An 18,896-nucleotide genomic window follows, 5' to 3' on the forward strand; every position below is an offset into this window, starting at 1 on the left:
TAATATTCCCAGTAATGTGTCTGAGGGTATAACAGAGCTCCGCAGTAATAATATTCCCAGTAATGTGTCTGAGGGTATAACAGAGCTCCGCAGTAATAATATTCCCAGTAATGTGTCTGAGTGTATAACAGACCTCTACGGCAATAATATTCCCAGTAATGTGTCTGAGAGCTCCACGGCAATAATACTCCCAGTAATGTGTCTGAGGGTATAACAGAGCTCCACAACAATAACACTCCCAGTAATGTGTCTGAGTGTATAACAGAGCCCCACAGCAATAATACTCCCAGTAATGTGTCTGAGGGTATAACAGAGCTCCACAGCAATAACACTCCCAGTAATGTGTCTGAGTGTATAACAGAGCTCCACAGCAATAATACTCCCAGTAATGTGTTGAGTGTATAACAGACCTCTACGGCAATAATACTCCCAGTAATGTGTCTGAGAGCCCCACAGCAATAATACTCCCAGTAATGTGTCTGACGGTATAACAGAGCTCCACAGCAATAACACTCCCAGTAATGTGTCTGAGTGTATAACAGAGCTCCACAGCAATAATACTCCCAGTAATGTGTCTGAGTGTATAACAGAGCTCCACAGCAATAATACTCCCAGTAATGTGTCTGAGTGTATAACAGACCTCTACGGCAATAATACTCCCAGTAATGTGTCTGGGTGTATAACAGAGCTCCACAGCAATAATACTCCCAGTAATGTGTCTGAGAGCCCCACAGCAATAATACTCCCAGTAATGTGTCTGACGGTATAACAGAGCTCCACAGCAATAATACTCCCAGTAATGTGTCTGAGTGTATAACAGACCTCTACGGCAATAATACTCCCAGTAATGTGTCTGGGTGTATAACAGAGCTCCACAGCAATAATACTCCCAGTAATGTGTCTGAGTGTATAACAGACCTCTACGGCAATAATACTCCCAGTAATGTGTCTGGGTGTATAACAGAGCTCCACAGCAATAATACTCCCAGTAATGTGTCTGGGTGTATAACAGAGCTCCACAGCAATAATACTCCCAGTAATGTGTCTGAGTGTATAACAGAGCTCCACAGCGATAACAGAGCTCCAGAGCTCCTCAGTAATGTGTCTGAGAGCTCCACAGCAATAATCCTCCCAGTAATGTGTCTGAATGTATAACAGAGCTCCACAGTAATAATACTCACAATAATGTGTCTGAGTGTATAACAGAGCTCCACAGCAATAATACTCCCAGTAATGTGTCTGGGTGTATAACACAGTAATACACAGTATAACAGAGCTCCACAGCAATAATACTCCCAGTAATGTGTCTGAGTGTATAACAGACCTCTACGGCAATAATACTCCCAGTAATGTGTCTGGGTGTATAACAGAGCTCCACAGCAATAATACTCCCAGTAATGTGTCTGAGTGTATAACAGAGCTCCACAGCAATAATACTCCCAGTAATGTGTCTGAGTGTATAACAGACCTCTACGGCAATAATACTCCCAGTAATGTGTCTGGGTGCATAACAGAGCTCCACAGCAATAATACTCCCAGTAATGTGTCTGGGTGTATAACAGAGCTCCACAGCAATAATACTCCCAGTAATGTGTCTGTGTATAACAGAGCTCCACAGCGATAATACTCCCAGTAATGTGTCTGAGAGCTCCACGGCAATAATACTCCCAGTAATGTGTCTGAATGTATAACAGAGCTCCACAGTAATAATACTCCCAGTAATGTGTCTGAGTGTATAACAGAGCTCCACAGCAATAATACTCCCAGTAATGTGTCTGGGTGTATAACAGAGCTCCACAGCAATAATACTCCCAGTAATGTGTCTGGGTGTATAACAGAGCTCCACTGCAATAATACTCCCAGTAATGTGTCTGAGTGTATAACAGAGCTCCACAGCAATAATACTCCCAGTAATGTGTATTCAAGTAAGGACTGAATCAACTGTACAAGTTCTGATCAAAACAACACCTGGAATTTGCACTGTACAGCCATAATTTGCCTCTTGCATATTGAGTGCACCCACACTTATTACAAGCTTTAAAGCCCATTGTAATGCGGGAGAGCATAGAACGCCATAACGGTGTTAAGGGATTACACTACATTAAATGTATATGGAAATCAGATACATTGTTATTAATTACATTTAAATTGGATAAATTGTTATTAGTCAGCAAGAACAGTCCCACCCCTGGCCGCACCCCCACTCACACCCCTAAAATTCTCCATGTGAAATATCTGAAGTTCTGTTCTCTCCCCATGTCTTTCATTTTAGTTCGAATTTCATGCTGGGCTTCTTTCTGGCCTGTTTCCTGGTTCTGATCTCTGTACTGTGCGTGTCTCTGATCTATTCTTGTATTACGGTGAGTGTCCCTGTTATACAGAGATATTTTTAGCAAAGAATCTTTAATGCTAAATGTTACCACTAACCGTATTTGCTTCTATGATTTTCCCAACTCTACGTGTGATATTTGAGCTTTAAATGGCGGTGTCCTACCATTGTTTAGCTGGAGCTCCCAGAATCCTTAGCAGGAGGGCTTCACTCTGTGTCATTTCTCACAGCAATCTTTATATTCACCTAAATGATTGTAATATTATACATTATTTTACATTATCTCTATCTGTAAATTATGGTGAAGGTGCTGGAAAAAGGGTGGATCTGTGTAACTAGGTATCATTTTGTTTGGGAGAAAATTTTATTATGAATTGTAAGAAATAGCAAATAAAGTGACCAGCAACAAAGAGAGGAAGTTAACCTGTAGTTTGCTTCCTTTGGCTTCGTTCAATGTAACGCCCCGATGGGTTACATTACATGAAGGTGTTTCTCTATATATCATGCTGTTTGAGGGTGACAGCTGACCCTCAAAATAGCCAAGAGGAAACTTTCCCTTTTTGGCATAAAATGTCCTGTTTCTTTGTGTTAATACAGTCAGTTACACATCCCTCCGTCACCTCATTATGATTAGTTATGTCTTTCTTAATACAAAGTTAATCATTCCAAGTTAATGAGCACATCCTTGTGCCTTAACCCCTTAAGGACACACGACATGTGTGACATGTCATGATTCCATTTTATTCCAGAAGTTTGGTCCTTAAGGGGTTAATCGGGTTGTGTGTTTTACAAGGACCCCCAGAATCACAGCTTTATAACCCAGTGTGGCAATTCAGGTGTTAATCCCCCGGTTTCCTCGGCCCCTGCTTATTGCTTGTTCTGACATTATTTGATTAGGATTTGAAGGCACCATTTATATCCATCTGTCTGATGGAGAATGTCATTTAATGCTGGGCCTGGCGGGGTCCCAAGGAGACACTAATAATGTTATGCCATTGCTGTCAGGATGTAGAATTAAATACATATCTGTGGAAGCAGAGTATCAGTTACAGTGTATGTATATGGAGTAGTTAGTGTTTTACAGGACATTGAATGAGTTAATAATCTCTGTGATCATTTACTGGGCCTGGCAAGGACAAAGTTAGTCATTGTCCCTTGGAAAATTAAGAGGAAACTTAATTCTAGACAAATCTGAAAATATCAAATTCTAACTAGTTATCACCATAATGTCTGTGTATAACAGGAGTTAAAGGATATGATAAACATAATGTCTATATTCCCAACCGTCACACTGTTATAATGCAGCATTTAATGAACACGCTGGGATCAGTCAGATAAAATCCTTTATGGTAATATGTATTACTAACTTGGAAGCATGAACACCGTGAAGTCTTTTAAAGATTGGGGCAGGAACTTTACATTAAGATCCATATACTTTGTGGATTATGTTGCCGATAAATACATTTTCCTGGTTCACAGTTTATTGTTTCTCCCCACCTACAGCTTTTTCCATCTCCTCTCCAGACTCTGTCCAGAAAGATTGTCCAGTCTCGAATTAACAGTACAGCAGTTGGCGTTTTCACCATCATCCTGGTCTTCCTCTCTTCCTTCATTAACATGGTAAGCTCAGCGACGCCTTGTGTTCTCTCTTACTCCATTAACATGGTAAGCTCAGCGATGCCTTGTGTACTCTCTCCCTACATTAACACGGTAAGCTCAGCGATGCCGTGTGTACTCTCTTCCTACATTAATATGGTAAGCTCAGCGATGCCTTGTGTACTCTCTCCCTACATTAGTATGGTAAGCTCAGCGATGCCTTGTCTACTCTCTCCCTACATTAATATGGTAATCTCAGCGATGCCTTGTGTACTCTCTCCCTCCATTAACATGGTAAGCTCCGCGATGCCTTGTGTACTCTCTCCGTACATTAACATGGTAAGCTCAGCGATGCCTTGTGTACTCTCTCCCTACATTAACACGGTAAGCTCAGCGATGCCTTGTGTACTCTCTCCCTACATTAACATGGTAAGCTCAGCGATGCCTTGTGTACTCTCTCCCTCCATTAACATGGTAAGCTCCGCGATGCCTTGTGTACTCTCTCCCTACATTAACACGGTAAGCTCAGCGACGCCTTGTGTACTCTCTCCCTACATTAACACGGTAAGCTCAGCGATGCCTTGTGTACTCTCTCCCTACATTAACACGATAAGCTCAGCGATGCTTTGTGTACTCTCTCCCTACATTAACATGGTAAGCTCAGCGATGCCTTGTGTACTCTCTCCCTACATTAACACGGTAAGCTCAGCGATGCCTTGCATCCTCTCTTCCTTCATTAACATGGTAAGCTCAGAATTGCATTGTATTTTCCTGCTTATTGCAGTACAGCACAGGGCAATTTACAAAGCATTTTAGTCGTAATTGTGTTTTATTGTTTTTCATAAATTAAAGTAGATGACATGTCTGTTTATTTGTAACGTGGATCTGATCTCCTCACTCACTGTGCAGAAGAAGCACTTTATTTGATATTACAAAATCATGGTTTACAGATAAAGCACACAGAATGTGCTGGAGATATTGGGGGAAGCTTTGTCCCTGTATATCCGTCTGTATCTCACTCAGACAATCACTGTGAGAGCAGAAGCAGAAGGACAAATTGTGATATTTAATCTCTCTCAGCTCACCTGCAGTAAAGCAGATCTGTACAGCTGCCTCGCTGATGAATACCAGACCGTCCCAAATAACGTGACCCTATGTATGCTTCGCAACTCCAACCAGAACTACAGCCTGGAGACTGAGTGGGGGATCTGCGGGGGCTCCGCGCTAAGCTGCAACTTTCCAGAGGTAGAGTGACCATCCTGCTAAATGTCTCTTTCAGAGCTAGAGTGACCGTCCTGATAAATGTCTCTTTCAGAGCTAGAGTGACCGTCCTGATAAATGTCTCTTTCAGAGCTAGAGTGACCGTCCTGATAAATGTCTCTTTCAGAGCTAGTGACCATCCTGCTAAATGTCTCTTTCAGAGCTAGAGTGACTATCCTGATAAATGTCTCTTTCAGAGCTAGAGTGACCATCCTGATAAATGTCTCTTTCAGAGCTAGAGTTACCGTCCTGCTAAATGTCTCTCTCAGAGCTAGAGTGACCATCCTGCTAAATGTCTCTTTAAGAGGCAGAGTGACAGTCCTGCTAAATGTCTCTTCCAGAGGCAGAGTAACCGTCCTGCTGTCTCTTCCAGATTGAGAGTGGCAGTCCTGCGGTTTCTTCCAGAGGCAGAGTAACCGTCCTGCTGTCTCTTCCAGATTGAGAGTGGCAGTCCTGCGGTTTCTTCCAGAGGCAGAGTAACCGTCCTGCTGTCTCTTCCAGATTGAGAGTGACAGTCCTGCGGTTTCTTCCAGAGGCAGAGTAACAGTCCTGCTGTCTCTTCCAGATTGAGAGTGGCAGTCCTGCGGTTTCTTCCAGAGGCAGAGTAACCGTCCTGCTGTCTCTTCCAGATTGAGAGTGGCAGTCCTGCGGTTTCTTCCAGAGGCAGAGTAACAGTCCTGCTGTCTCTTACGGATTGAGAGTGACAGTCCTGCTAAATGTCTCTTCCAGATTGAGAGTGACAGTCTTGCGGTCTCTTCCAGATTGAGAGTAACCGTCCTGCTGTTTCTTCCAGATTGAGAGTGACAGTGGTGCCTTGAATAGGCTTCTGACAAATCAGTGTTCTCAAAATATGAATAGCGAGATTTTAGATTCTGATAAATAGAACCCTGCAGATTTTTTAAGTAAATGACTATTTGTCCAGCAAACTGTACCATCGTTCCTACAATAACAGCCTGTTCCAGGTGATGAGATATATTGGGGTGTTGAAGGTGTCTCTGTCCGTAGTTGTGGGGGGTGATTTCACGCCTGTGCCTCTCTTTCTTGCAGTATTTCACGTACTGCGTTCTGCTCAGCCTCCTCGCCTGCTCCGTGTTCCTGCAGATCAGTAGTATGGGGAAACTCATTCTAATGCTGATTATCGAGGCCGTCTATGTTCTCGTGGTCGAGATCCCACAAGTGACGCTCTTCGATAACGCCGACCTACTTGTAGCTGCAAATGACATGTAAGTGACGGAGAGAGAATAAATCGACGCAGGCAGCAGGGACAGATGTTCTGATTTCACTGGCTGGCTGAAACTTATTGCACAAAGATAGACCGTGCTCTCCCCGTGCTGATTAGGGGCAGGGTTGATTAAAGCTGAGTGGCATGTCACGTCCGTTATCTAAAACTCAGGATTGTATTTAAGGAATGTTTACATTTATTTTATCTATTTTTTCAAAGTTTCATTCAATACATCAACAAGTTTATTGCTACAAAGTTGAAATCAATAAATCTATTGTTAAAGAGAGTCTGTGTTTTCCTGTAGGATAGGGCCTAAACATAAAATGATTTTGCCATTTATTTAATTTGATCTGGTTCAGTGACCATTTACTATAGCTCTGTCTGTATACAGAGAATGTGGCTAATAAGAAATAGTTTGTAAACAGCACCATCTAGTGTCATGTGATATTACTACAATTACTGGGAAGAATTTCCAGAGATTTGTTTTTACATTGCTTGAACAAACATTAATGGCAAATGTTATATCATATAACAAATCACTGTATCTGGCCCAGGGCATGAAGTATTGAAATAATGAAATGTATTAATCAGTTACTCTGTCTTCTCTTTCAGTGAATTCGCAATGAATGCCACAAACTCTACAATGAGCTGGTAAGGAGGCGCAAGCTTCACCTGGGTACACACTCCATAAACTTCAACCTTTCTACACCATTATTTAATGCTGTTCATGCAATAGAAGGCAAAAACCCAAATTGTAATGATTTCTAAATGTGCCATAAAGGGGGTGGGGGTGGGGGGCTGGGGGGGTGGGGCGGGGGGCGAGGGGAGTCCTCCTTGACTCTATAAGAGCAATCAGAATTTTCCTTGCATCAACAACCTGTTCAAATACCTGTTTATTATATCTTTGAATATTCATGCCTTTTTAAAATGTATCTATAGAATTTGATAATACAACCTCTTTAGGCAGAGAATTCCACATCGTTATTGTTGTTACTGTAAAGATCCTCTGCTGTAAGTGAAAACTCCTTTCTTCCAGTCTCAATGGGCGACCTCTTGTCTGTTGTATATTCCTGCTAATGAACAGGTTAGCACATAGCAGTTTGTACTGACCCTGTGTATAGTTGTATAGTGTTATCACATCCTCTCACAGGCATAATTTTTCTTGCTTCTCTTCATAACTAAATGTTTTCCCCATTATAAATATTGTAGCTCGTCTGTGCACTTTTTCTAGCTTAGCAATATCCTTCTTTATAACAGGTGCCCAAACTTGTGCCGCATCCCATTAATTTACAAAGAGGCAAAAAGATATATTAATTGCGTGATTCAATACCGCTTTTTATACATGAAAGAACCTTATTGGCTTTTGCAATGGCAGATCAGCATTGCATACTATGCCCTAGTGTGTTTCCTATAATTGTTCCCAAGTGCTTTTAATTTAGTGTTATCCCTAACTCAACCCCATTTAATGTATAAGTGGCTTGTGCCTTCCTAAATGTATGACTTTGCATTGATCTGCATTGAAGATCATCTGCCACCTGCATGCTCAGACCCCCCAATGTATCCAAATCCCTCTGTAGAGAAGTTATTTGATGTCCAGACTGTAGTTTTGAGTCATCTGCAAACATTGACAAATTAATTTCAATGCCGACTCCAAGGTCATTAATAAAGAGATTAAAGAGAAGTGGGCCAAAAACAGAACCCTGAGACACTACACTTACATTTTTGTCCAGTTTTATTTTTTTTTCATTTACAACTACTCTCTGTACTCTATTTTTTTAAGCCTGTATTCTATCCAAGAAGAAGATTTTTTAGATAAACCAACTGATTTCAGTTTTAATAGTAACCTGTGTAGGACTGTATCAAATGTCTTCAGCAAAATCCAAGTAAATCATATCCATTCAATCATACTGATCTATATTTCTAATATATTCTTCATATAACACAATTAAGTTATTTTGGCATGATAAGTCTTTCATAAAACCATGTTGATTCCTGCTAATGATATTGTTGTTTAAAATGAATTCTTAAATATTATCCCTTAACCGCCATTCAAATAATTTCCAAACCACATATGTTAAGTTCACAGGTCTGTAGTTTCTGGGTTCAGCTTTCAAACTCTTTTTAAAAATAAGGACCACATTTGCTTTTCTCCAACCCTAGGGTACAATTCCTGAAAGAAAAGAATCCTGAAAATTAACAAATGTGATTGGGATATTCCTACATTAAGCTCCCTAAGTACTCATGGGTGAATACCATCTAGGTCTGACACTTTGTTTATATTAGCTTTTTATTTGATTGATTTAGTACTTATACTGTGTTAACCAATCACATGATTTGCAAATCCCTGTTACAAAAACCTACAGCAGTTATAGATTTATATTCCCAAAACACTGAAGAAAAATAATATTTAAAATGTCTGCCTTGTCCTAATCATCCTTGATTAACTCACTATATAGCTATATATATAGCTCTATCACGGAGTTACAGAGATGCAGGACAGCTCTATCGGGGAGGTACAGAGATGCAGGACAGCTCTATCGGGGAGGTACAGAGATGCAGGACAGCTCTATCGGGGAGGTACAGAGATGCAGGACAGCTCTATCGGGGAGTTACAGTAAAGGTGGAGGTTAAAGTTCAGAATATCAGGAAATGTATTTTAATCTCTCTATGTTCTTGCAGCACGGACAGTGTGTCCAGGGTCGCTCTGAAGATCGTCACACCAATAATTATCAGTGTGTTTGTGCTGGCTCTGTATCTGCACGCCCAACAGGTGGAGTCAACGGCCAGACTGGATTTTCTATGGAAGCTGCAGGTAGATGACATTTCACTCCCAGAATCCCAAAGGAAGACATGGTGCCAACCAAAAACTACATTGGATCTCTAGGGGCTCCTACTCCCGGGGGCTGGCATGCATGGGTGTTAATATATATTATTTCTCAATTCAAATACAATTCTAACTAGGGTAATTATTTTTAAAATACAGCAACTGGCTTATTAATCTGAAGACCAATTGTGTGCCATACTGACACTCACTGGTGTATTCTGTTTTTGTGCTGCACTAGGCATGACAACATGACAAAATTCAGGCACCTCTCCCCCCCTTCCAAATGTGTATTCCTGACAGACACATGCCCTCACTAATGCATGCACTGACATACACTCACTTACAAATACACAGTCATTGTCACACACACTGTTTAACCAACACACACTTTCACTGAAACATACACATTCAGAGACATACACATTCACTCATTCACAGTTAGACACACACATATACACTAAATGACAGACACATACACACTCACTGACAAGACATGCATGCATAATCACTGACAGACGCACACTGACTCAGTGTCACACGCACACACTGACAGATACACCCTCTCAGTGACAAATACGCATACACACACTGACAGACACAGATACACACTGACACACGCATACACACACTAACAGACATGCATACATACACACTCACTGACAAACACATACACTCTCAATGACAAACACACATACACACTCAGACAAACACACATACACACTCAGACAAACACACATACACACTCAGACAAACACACATACACACTCACTAACAGACACACACATTACACTCTCACTAACACACTCACAATTTTTTTTTATTTTTTTTTTTGCTTATGGTGGTCGAGTGAGGCGGTCTGCAGCTCGGCAACACGTTGAACAGTGGAGGCGGGCGGCAAGGGAGCTCTGATCCCTCGCACGCCTCTCAGTGATGCTGGAGTCGGAGTGACATTATATTCTGGCTCCAGCATTACTGCGGTGCACGCAAGGGAGCTGAGCAGGAAGAGCTCAGAGGAGAGCGTTCCATCGCCGCTGCCTTCTACATCAGTGCATGCCAGCTTCGGGGGGCCTGAGGAGGCCAGCTCCCAGGGCCCCAGACAAGAGGCTGGCATGGTGTTTGGCGACGGCTTTTCTGCCGCCCCCTTAAAGTGGCCGCCCAAAGCAAATGCCTTTCCAGCCTTGCGCTAAATACACCGCTGCTGACACTGCATTCACTGCAATTAACATCATGTAACGTTTCCAGCTGAACGCCATATTGACACTGCATTCACTGCAATAAACACCATACAAGGTTAATGGCTGGGCACCGCATTGACACTACGTTCACTGCAATAAACACCATACAAGGTTAATGGCCGGGCACCATATAGACACTACGTTCACTGCAATAAACACCATACAAGGTTAATGGCCGGGCACCATATTGACACTGTGTTCACTGCAATAAACACCATACAAGGTAAATGGCCAGGCACCATATTGACACTGCGTTCACGGCAATAAACACCATACAAGGTTAATGGCCGGGCACCATATTGACACTGCGTTCACGGCAATAAACACCATACAAGGTTAATGGCCGGGCACCATATTGACACTGTGTTCACTGCAATAAACACCATACAAGGTTAATGGCCAGGCACCATATTGACACTGCGTTCACGGCAATAAACACCATACAAGGTTAATGGCTGGGCACCACATTGACACTACGTTCACTGCAATAAACACCATACAAGGTTAATGGCCGGGCACCATATTGACACTGCGTTCACTGCAATAAACACCATGCAAGGTTAATGGCCGGGCACCATATTGACACTGCGTTCACGGCAATAAACACCATACAAGGTTAATGGCCGGGCACCATATTGACACTTCGCTCACTGCAATAAACACCATACAACGTTAATTGTCGGGCACCGCAATAAATATGATGAAAAGTTCATTTTCTAACAGACTGTAAGTACCAGCATTCCTGGACGGTCAGCGATAAGGCAGATAGATTTCAGGTCCTTTAATGAGTCATTATAATTTTAATAGAATAAACCTGTAGATAACAAGGTGTTTTTCATGATTGCTTTACCTGCTCCCTCCAGCTACATGTTCTCCCTGTATCTGTGGTCAGGGCAAGGAATGTTTTATTACCAACTTCTTTATTCTGATTTGACTCTCATCCCCAGGCCACGGAGGAGAAGGAGGAGATGGAGGAACTTCAGGCCTATAATCGTCGCTTGCTGCATAACATCCTTCCTAAGGATGTGGCTGCACACTTCCTGGCGAGAGAACGGCGCAATGATGAACTTTATTACCAATCCTGCGAATGTGTGGCTGTAATGTTCGCCTCCATCAGCAATTTCTCAGAATTCTATGTGGAGCTGGAGGCTAACAATGAGGGCGTAGAGTGTCTTAGACTGCTCAATGAGATCATCGCCGACTTTGATGAGGTGAGAGGGCAAGCCGCTGGGCAGAACATATACAGAGAGCTAGGGTGTTCAGGAAGAGAAGGCCCCAAACACAGGAAATGTACCGCCACAGGAAGGTCCCATATACAGGAAATGGACCTTCACAGGAAGGTACCATACAGAGAAAATGTACCATCACGGGTAGGTCCCATACACAGGAAATGTACCTTCACAGGAAGATCCCATACACAGGAAGATCACATACACCAGAAATGTACTGTCACAGGAAGGTCCCATACACAGGAAATATATCATCATGTGAAGGGAAGGCCGCAAACACAGGAAATGTACCGCCACAGGAAGGTCCTATATACAGGAAATGTACCGCCACAGGAAGGTCCTATATACAGGAAATGTACCGCCACAGGAAGGTCCTATATACAGGAAATGTACCGCCACAGGAAGGTCCTATATACAGGAAATGTACCGCCACAGGAAGGTCCTATATACAGGAAATGTACCGTCACAGAAAGGTCCTATACAGAGGAAATTTACAGTTTTAGAGGAAGGTCCTATACAGAGGAAATTTACCGTTAGAGGAAGGTCCCATACACAGGAAATGTACCGTCACAGGAAGGTCCCATACACAGGAAATGTACCGTCACAGAAAGAGCCTATACACGGGAAATGTACCTTCACAGGAAGGTACCATACAGAGAAAATTTACCTTCACAGGAAGATCCCATACACCGGAAATGTACTGTCACAGGAAGGTCCCATACAGAGTAAATTTATCTTCACAGAAAGGTCCCATACACAGGAAATGTACCTTTACAGGAAGATCCCATACACCGGAAATGTACCTTCACAGGAAGATCCCATACACCGGAAATGTACCGTCACAGGAAGGTCCCATACAGAGAAAATGTACCATCACGGGTAGGTCCCATACACAGGAAATGTACCTTCACAGGAAGGTACTATACAGAGAAAATGTACCGTCACAGGAAGGTCCCATACACAGGAAATGTACCATCACGGGTAGGTCCCATACACAGGAAATGTAGCTTCACAGGTAGATCCCATACACAGGAAATGTACCGTAACAGGAAGATCCCATACACCGGAAATGTACTGTAACAGGAAGATCCCATACACCAGAAATGTACTGTCACAGGAAGGTCCTATACACAGGAAATGTACCGTCACAGAAAGGTCCTATACAGAGGAAATTTACCGTTAGAGGAAGGTCCCATACACGGGAAATGTACCGTCACAGGAAGGTCCCATACACCGGAAATGTACTGTCACAGGAAGGTCCCATACACAGGAAATGTACCGTCACAGGAAGGTCCCATACACAGGAAAGAGACCGTTACAGGAAGGGAAGGTCTTATACACAGGAAATGTGCCACCACAGGAAGGTCCTATACAGAGGAAATTTACCGTTAGAGGAAGGTCCCATACACAGGAAATGTACCGTCACAGGAAGGTCCCATACACAGGAAATGTACCGTCACAGGAAGGTCCCATGCACAGGATATGTACTGTCACTGGAAAGAAAGTTCCCATACACAGGATAGAGACCGTTACAGGAAGGGAAGGTCTTATACACAGGAAATGTACTGTTACAGGAAATTAAGAATCCATACAAAGGAAATGTTTTGTCACAAGACGGTAAGGCCCCATTCACAAGAAATATACCAAAATGTAGGCAAAAATATCTGATTTGAAGAAATTCTCTAACTTAACTATGGCCACACATCTTTGCTAATATAGTTTCATCTTTGATTGAAAAAAATGAAAATGCCAGAGTTGAATAAATTCACTTTATTGAGTTGTAAAGTTGCCTGTTTCCTTTTTGAAAGTGGCATTTTGAATACTGTGGTTCAAAAAAAGCAAAAAGGTATGTATTTATTTTAAAAAAGTTTTTTTCTCACTTTTCAGATAATCAGTGAGGATGAGTTCCGGCAGTTGGAAAAGATCAAGACGATTGGCAGCACTTACATGGCAGCTTCGGGACTCAATGACACGACATATGACAAAGTGGGGAAATCGCACATCAAGGCTTTGGCGGATTATGCAATGAGACTAATGGATCAGATGAAATATATCAACGAGCATTCATTCAACAACTTCCAGATGAAGATAGGTTTGTACACATAACCTGTAACACATTAAAAAAAAACTAATACAAATATATACAAGAAATGATCTGAGCAACAATAGACAGATATGTCCAAAGAAGAATGCGTAAATAGCAGTGTTTGTGATAAAGATGCCAAATCACTGGACGTGCAGAGCCAGTTAGTCTATAAAGTTAAAGAGGCTCCTATTAAGTTTGAATTCTCATTTTATTAAGTATCCCTGTATGTGTATTTATACTTACCTGACACCTTCCCTCCTGGATGTTGCCATTTTCTTCCGTTCCAGGAGCACCCATCATTGCTGTACACTTGTGCATGCACAAGGGTACAACCGAGGGGTCTTTGGACAATCTCACAAGACCACAACATCCTCTATAAACGAACTCAAGCAGTGAAAGAGAAGATGACGTTTTACAAAAATTGACAATTAAAGCTCTTCCTTGTTATCACAGACTTTGCCCAGTACTTTCTTATGATCACATGACTGTGTGACGGAGCTCCATGTACCCCTGGCTGGGTACCTGCGCCAAGGACCGCTTCCTAGCTTGAACAGGGGACAAACAGCAGCACTTCTGCCCACAGTCGCCGTGGCTTAACTGGGGTCCTGGAACCACTCACTCCTGGAGCCAAATGGGGAATTCGCTCCAGACACCCCCAAGCACTGGACGACACTCAGTCCTGGGAGCTCCAGTCCTTACAAGGACTTTCCCCGTTGAATCCTCCGCACTGGAACAGTGATTAGCCCTTTCCCCTCCCAGTAACCAGACAACCATTAGTTCTGGAGTACAAGCTGGAATACTTTTAATGGCCACCACAACTGGCCTTATATGCAGGTCCCCATGCAAGGGGCACTCCCCCCTGGACCTGAGAGTAGACTACAGTAAAAACATACACACAATTACATTGGCTCTCAGGTTCAGAACACTCCCTGTACCTGGGAGATAATTGAGTCAAGCACTGTATTAAACTCCATTATCTCCAGGCACAAAAAACACACATTTCTTAAACACCCCAAAAGCACCTTAAATAATACATAAAACCCCACACATCCAAAAATCACCCAGATCAGTTACAGGTTCAGGAATTTCCTGGAAGTCATAATTTTGACCGACCGCACATATGGTCCCATTTCCAAAACAGTTCCAGAGAATCAGGGCTTGCGGTTGGCCCGAACACAGGCGATCGTGGAAGTCCAGCGGTTTTCGGGAGTTTCAGTGTCTGAAAATAGTTCCATGAACTTCGACGACCAAACATCGCTGCCTGTGTTCATGCGAACAAGATGGCCGCCACCTCATGGTTGTCCCCCGGGTGATCTACATTTCATGCGGCTGTTCGGTTCCCGTACCATATAGTCATAATACACGAACGGAGACTTTTATATCACATTTTACAAGGTCCCTAGTCTGTGGGCAGGAGGCTGGCAAGCAGGCTCCTCCAGGAACTCGTGGCAAACTCACTTGAAAAGGGGAGTTTGTCACAGACTGTATCTGAATTCTAGTGAAATTCCATTGACAGATTGTCTGTAAATTAAGCATCATTGCTCGCTCTTACATCTTCTCTCCTTGACAGGTCTGAATATAGGGCCCGTGGTAGCAGGTGTTATAGGGGCTCGGAAACCTCAGTATGATATTTGGGGGAACACTGTAAATGTGGCAAGCCGTATGGACAGCACTGGGGTACCAGAACGAATCCAGGTAAGGAACCCCAATATACAGTTTTCCATTATTTGGCAGAACATATACTGTATCCTCTGGTTTTACAGACGCAATTTGTTCTCTTGTTTCAGGTGACAGCTGATCTCCAGCAGGTTTTAGCAGCGAACAGTTATTCACTAGAATGCAGAGGAGTTGTTAAGGTAAAAGGTAAAGGTGAAATGATGACCTACTTCTTAAACCATGGTCCTTCCAGCAGTTAGCGAACGGAGAAACATTTGGGTCATCCATGTCGTACACCGTGAGAGTGCAATGGCGATATCGCTAAATCCGCTAACAGCCTCAGCAACCTGAGTCTCCAGCAGGTTTACAGGTAATTAACCAAAGAGATAACTCAGGAGGAACTGTTGAGATTGGAATTCCACCTTACAGAACCCAACACTGCCTACCTGCCAGGAACTGTGCAGAGATCCATTCTAATTCTGCATTACAGAGCAAAGTGCTGCTCACTCAGCACTTCCTGTGCGGATATGAATTTATTGCAATTCTGCGTTACAGAGCAGAGTGAAGCTCAGTCTTCAGGAATGAAGATATCTATTGGATTCCCCTGTTAGCAGAGTGAAGCTGAATGATAACTATTTATTGGAATTCTGCGTTACAGAGCAGAGTGAAGCACATTCACAAGGACCCGTGCAGGTGTTTAGCTATTGGCACTCCATATTACAGAGCAGATTGCTGCTCACACTCCAAACACTGCAATGATAACTATTTATTTAAGTTACGCAATGTATTTCTACATAAAGGAATAAGCAGAATGTATTATGGTACCAGTTTGCCAGCAATGAACATGGACAATTTGTAAAAAAAATAATAAAATTATATAAATCTATAAACGGTATTTAGATATAGATCTATAAACAAGACTCACAATGCTGTGCCATGCTGTGGCCTTTTAGAATGATTCTTCAACAAGGAGATGAGAACGTGAAGACACTGAGCTCCAGTCCTTGAGGAACTTCCATGCTAGCCAGGAGATGATATGGGCGCAGATCCCGTGACTGGTATACCGTCAAGTGGACGTCTGTCTGGGTACTTGCTGTGTACCGCCCCTCAGCCAGAGACTCACAGAATATTTAATGTGCAGCTTTTTTGTAATTTTATTTTGTAATATTCAAGTGTGGAGATCTAGCAAATACACAGATTCTATATTTTGTAAATTATATGCAAAGAAAGGTGTGATGTGTCATTCTCAACACAGTGATGTGTGTTTCCATTCTCTATAAACTACCCTGCCACCACCGTGGTTTTGTTTTCTGCAGATGGAGACACGGCAGTTTTCTATATGTAATATACAGCAGTCAGTGGCCATTATCCTCAGACAGAAACCACATTACATGTAGCCCTGCAAATGACACGGTCACTGCGTGGGACTGGGCGATACTAGGTGCATACCCAGTTAGACAGAAAGTCGCAGCACAAAGGGTAATTAAATAATGTTACCCAGTTATACAGGGTGTCACTGCCTGACAGGTAATAGAATAGTTACAGTTATACAGGAAGTCGTCATTTGAGGAGTAATTATTCCCGTTACTGGTATTTATATAGCGCCAGCATATTCCGTAGCGCTTTACAATATTATCAAGGGAGGGGGGAGGACTTAACAATAAATGAGACAATTCCAAAAACTTACGGGAACAATAGGTTGAAGAGGGCCCTGCTCAAACAAGCTTACAGTCTATAGGAGTGCCTGATGGGTAATTAAATAATTTTACCCAACTGCATAGGAAACTATGGCATTAGTGGTAATTAAATAACATTACCCAATTATACAGGACGTCACTGCCTATGGGGTAATTCATCGATGTAATGTTATCTGGTATTACAGGACATTGTTAATGGTGGGCTAAATAAATAAGCATATCTGGTTATACAGGAAGTCATTACCGATGGGGTAATTATATGAGGATACCTGGTTGTACAGGAAGTCATTACCGGTGGGATAAATAAATGAGGATATCTGGTTATACAGGAAGTCGTTACCGGTGGGGTATATAAATGAGGATATCTGGTTATACAGGAAGTCATTACCGGTGGGGTATATAAATGAGGATATCTGGTTATACAGGAAGTCGTTACCGGTGGGGTAATTATATGAGGATACCTGGTTGTACAGGAAGTCATTACCGGTGGGATAAATAAATGAGGATATCTGGTTATACAGGAAGTCGTTACCGGTGGGGTATATAAATGAGGATATCTGGTTATACAGGAAGTCATTACCGGTGGGGTATATAAATGAGGATATCTGGTTATACAGAAAGTCATTACCGGTGGGGTATATAAATGAGGATATCTGGTTATACAGGAAGTGGTTACTGGTGGGATAAATAAATGAGGATAACTGGTTATACAGGAAGTCTTTACCGGTGGGGTATATAAATGAGGATATCTGGTTATACAGGAAGTGGTTACCGGTGGGGTAAATAAATGAGGATATCTGGTTATACAGGAAGTCGTTACCGGTTGGGTAAATAAATTAGGATATCTGGTTATACAGGAAGTCGTTAACGGTGGGGTAAATAAATGAGGATATCTGGTTATACAGGTCGTTACTGGAGAGGAAGTTATATTTACTGTTGCTGATCAGATTTCACTTTATATTCTGGGCGTTAAAATACTGTATATTGTCTTTCTAAAACTGCCAGGTCTGTCCTCTGTAGATTAATTTTGTCTTCTAAATTTCTGAATCTTCTTTGTATTATTTATAAAACACTTTTAATTGATTTAGAATGCAGTTTTATTGCCTACCATTCAATCTCTTCATCTTTAGGATCTCTAATACTCAATGCAATGCAGCAGAACTTCGCTTGTCCTGACTAAGACTTAGACTCTCTGCCAGGCCCCACTAATTCTCACATGTGGCTTAGACGCTCTGCCAGGCCTCACTAATTCTCACATTCAGCTTAGACTCTCTGCCAGGCCCCACTAATTCTCACATGCGGCTTAGACTCTCTGCCAGACCCCACTAATTCTCACACGGGGCTTAGATGCTCTGCCAGGCCTCACTAATTCTCACATTCAGCTTAGACTCTCTGCCAGGCCCCACTAATTCTCACACGCGGCTTAGACTCTCTGCCAGACCCCACTAATTCTCACACGGGGCTTAGATGCTCTGCCAGGCCTCACTAATTCTCACATTCAGCTTAGACTCTCTGCCAGGCCCCACTAATTCTCACACGCGGCTTAGACTCTCTGCCAGACCCCACTAATTCTCACACGGGGCTTAGATGCTCTGCCAGGCCCCACTAATTCTCACATTCAGCTTAGACTCTCTGCCAGACCCCACTAATTCTCACACGGGGCTTAGATGCTCTGCCAGGCCCCACTAATTCTCACACATGGCTTAGACTCTCTGCCAGACCCCACTAATTCTCACACGCAGCTTAGACTCCCTGCCAGACC

At 42.6% G+C, this 18,896-nt stretch overlaps 1 protein-coding gene across 1 annotated transcript in view; it reads left to right on the forward strand.

Annotated features, from left to right (window-relative positions):
* The window catches only part of ADCY5 (adenylate cyclase 5), a 197,656-nt gene extending 181,002 nt beyond the window's left edge, over positions 1 to 16,654 (forward strand). The window contains exons 12-21 of the mRNA XM_063429183.1: positions 2,273 to 2,360; positions 3,833 to 3,949; positions 5,006 to 5,170; positions 6,233 to 6,408; positions 7,020 to 7,058; positions 9,087 to 9,219; positions 11,414 to 11,677; positions 13,583 to 13,787; positions 15,352 to 15,476; positions 15,569 to 16,654. Coding sequence (XP_063285253.1) covers positions 2,273 to 2,360; positions 3,833 to 3,949; positions 5,006 to 5,170; positions 6,233 to 6,408; positions 7,020 to 7,058; positions 9,087 to 9,219; positions 11,414 to 11,677; positions 13,583 to 13,787; positions 15,352 to 15,476; positions 15,569 to 15,697 — 1,441 coding nt within the window. The 3' untranslated portion in view covers positions 15,698 to 16,654. The remainder of the gene's footprint in view (positions 1 to 2,272; positions 2,361 to 3,832; positions 3,950 to 5,005; positions 5,171 to 6,232; positions 6,409 to 7,019; positions 7,059 to 9,086; positions 9,220 to 11,413; positions 11,678 to 13,582; positions 13,788 to 15,351; positions 15,477 to 15,568) is intronic.
* Positions 16,655 to 18,896: the final 2,242 nt, after the last annotated feature.

This window comes from Pelobates fuscus, chromosome 8 (genome assembly GCF_036172605.1).
Source record: "Pelobates fuscus isolate aPelFus1 chromosome 8, aPelFus1.pri, whole genome shotgun sequence".
Lineage (NCBI taxonomy): Eukaryota > Metazoa > Chordata > Amphibia > Anura > Pelobatidae > Pelobates > Pelobates fuscus.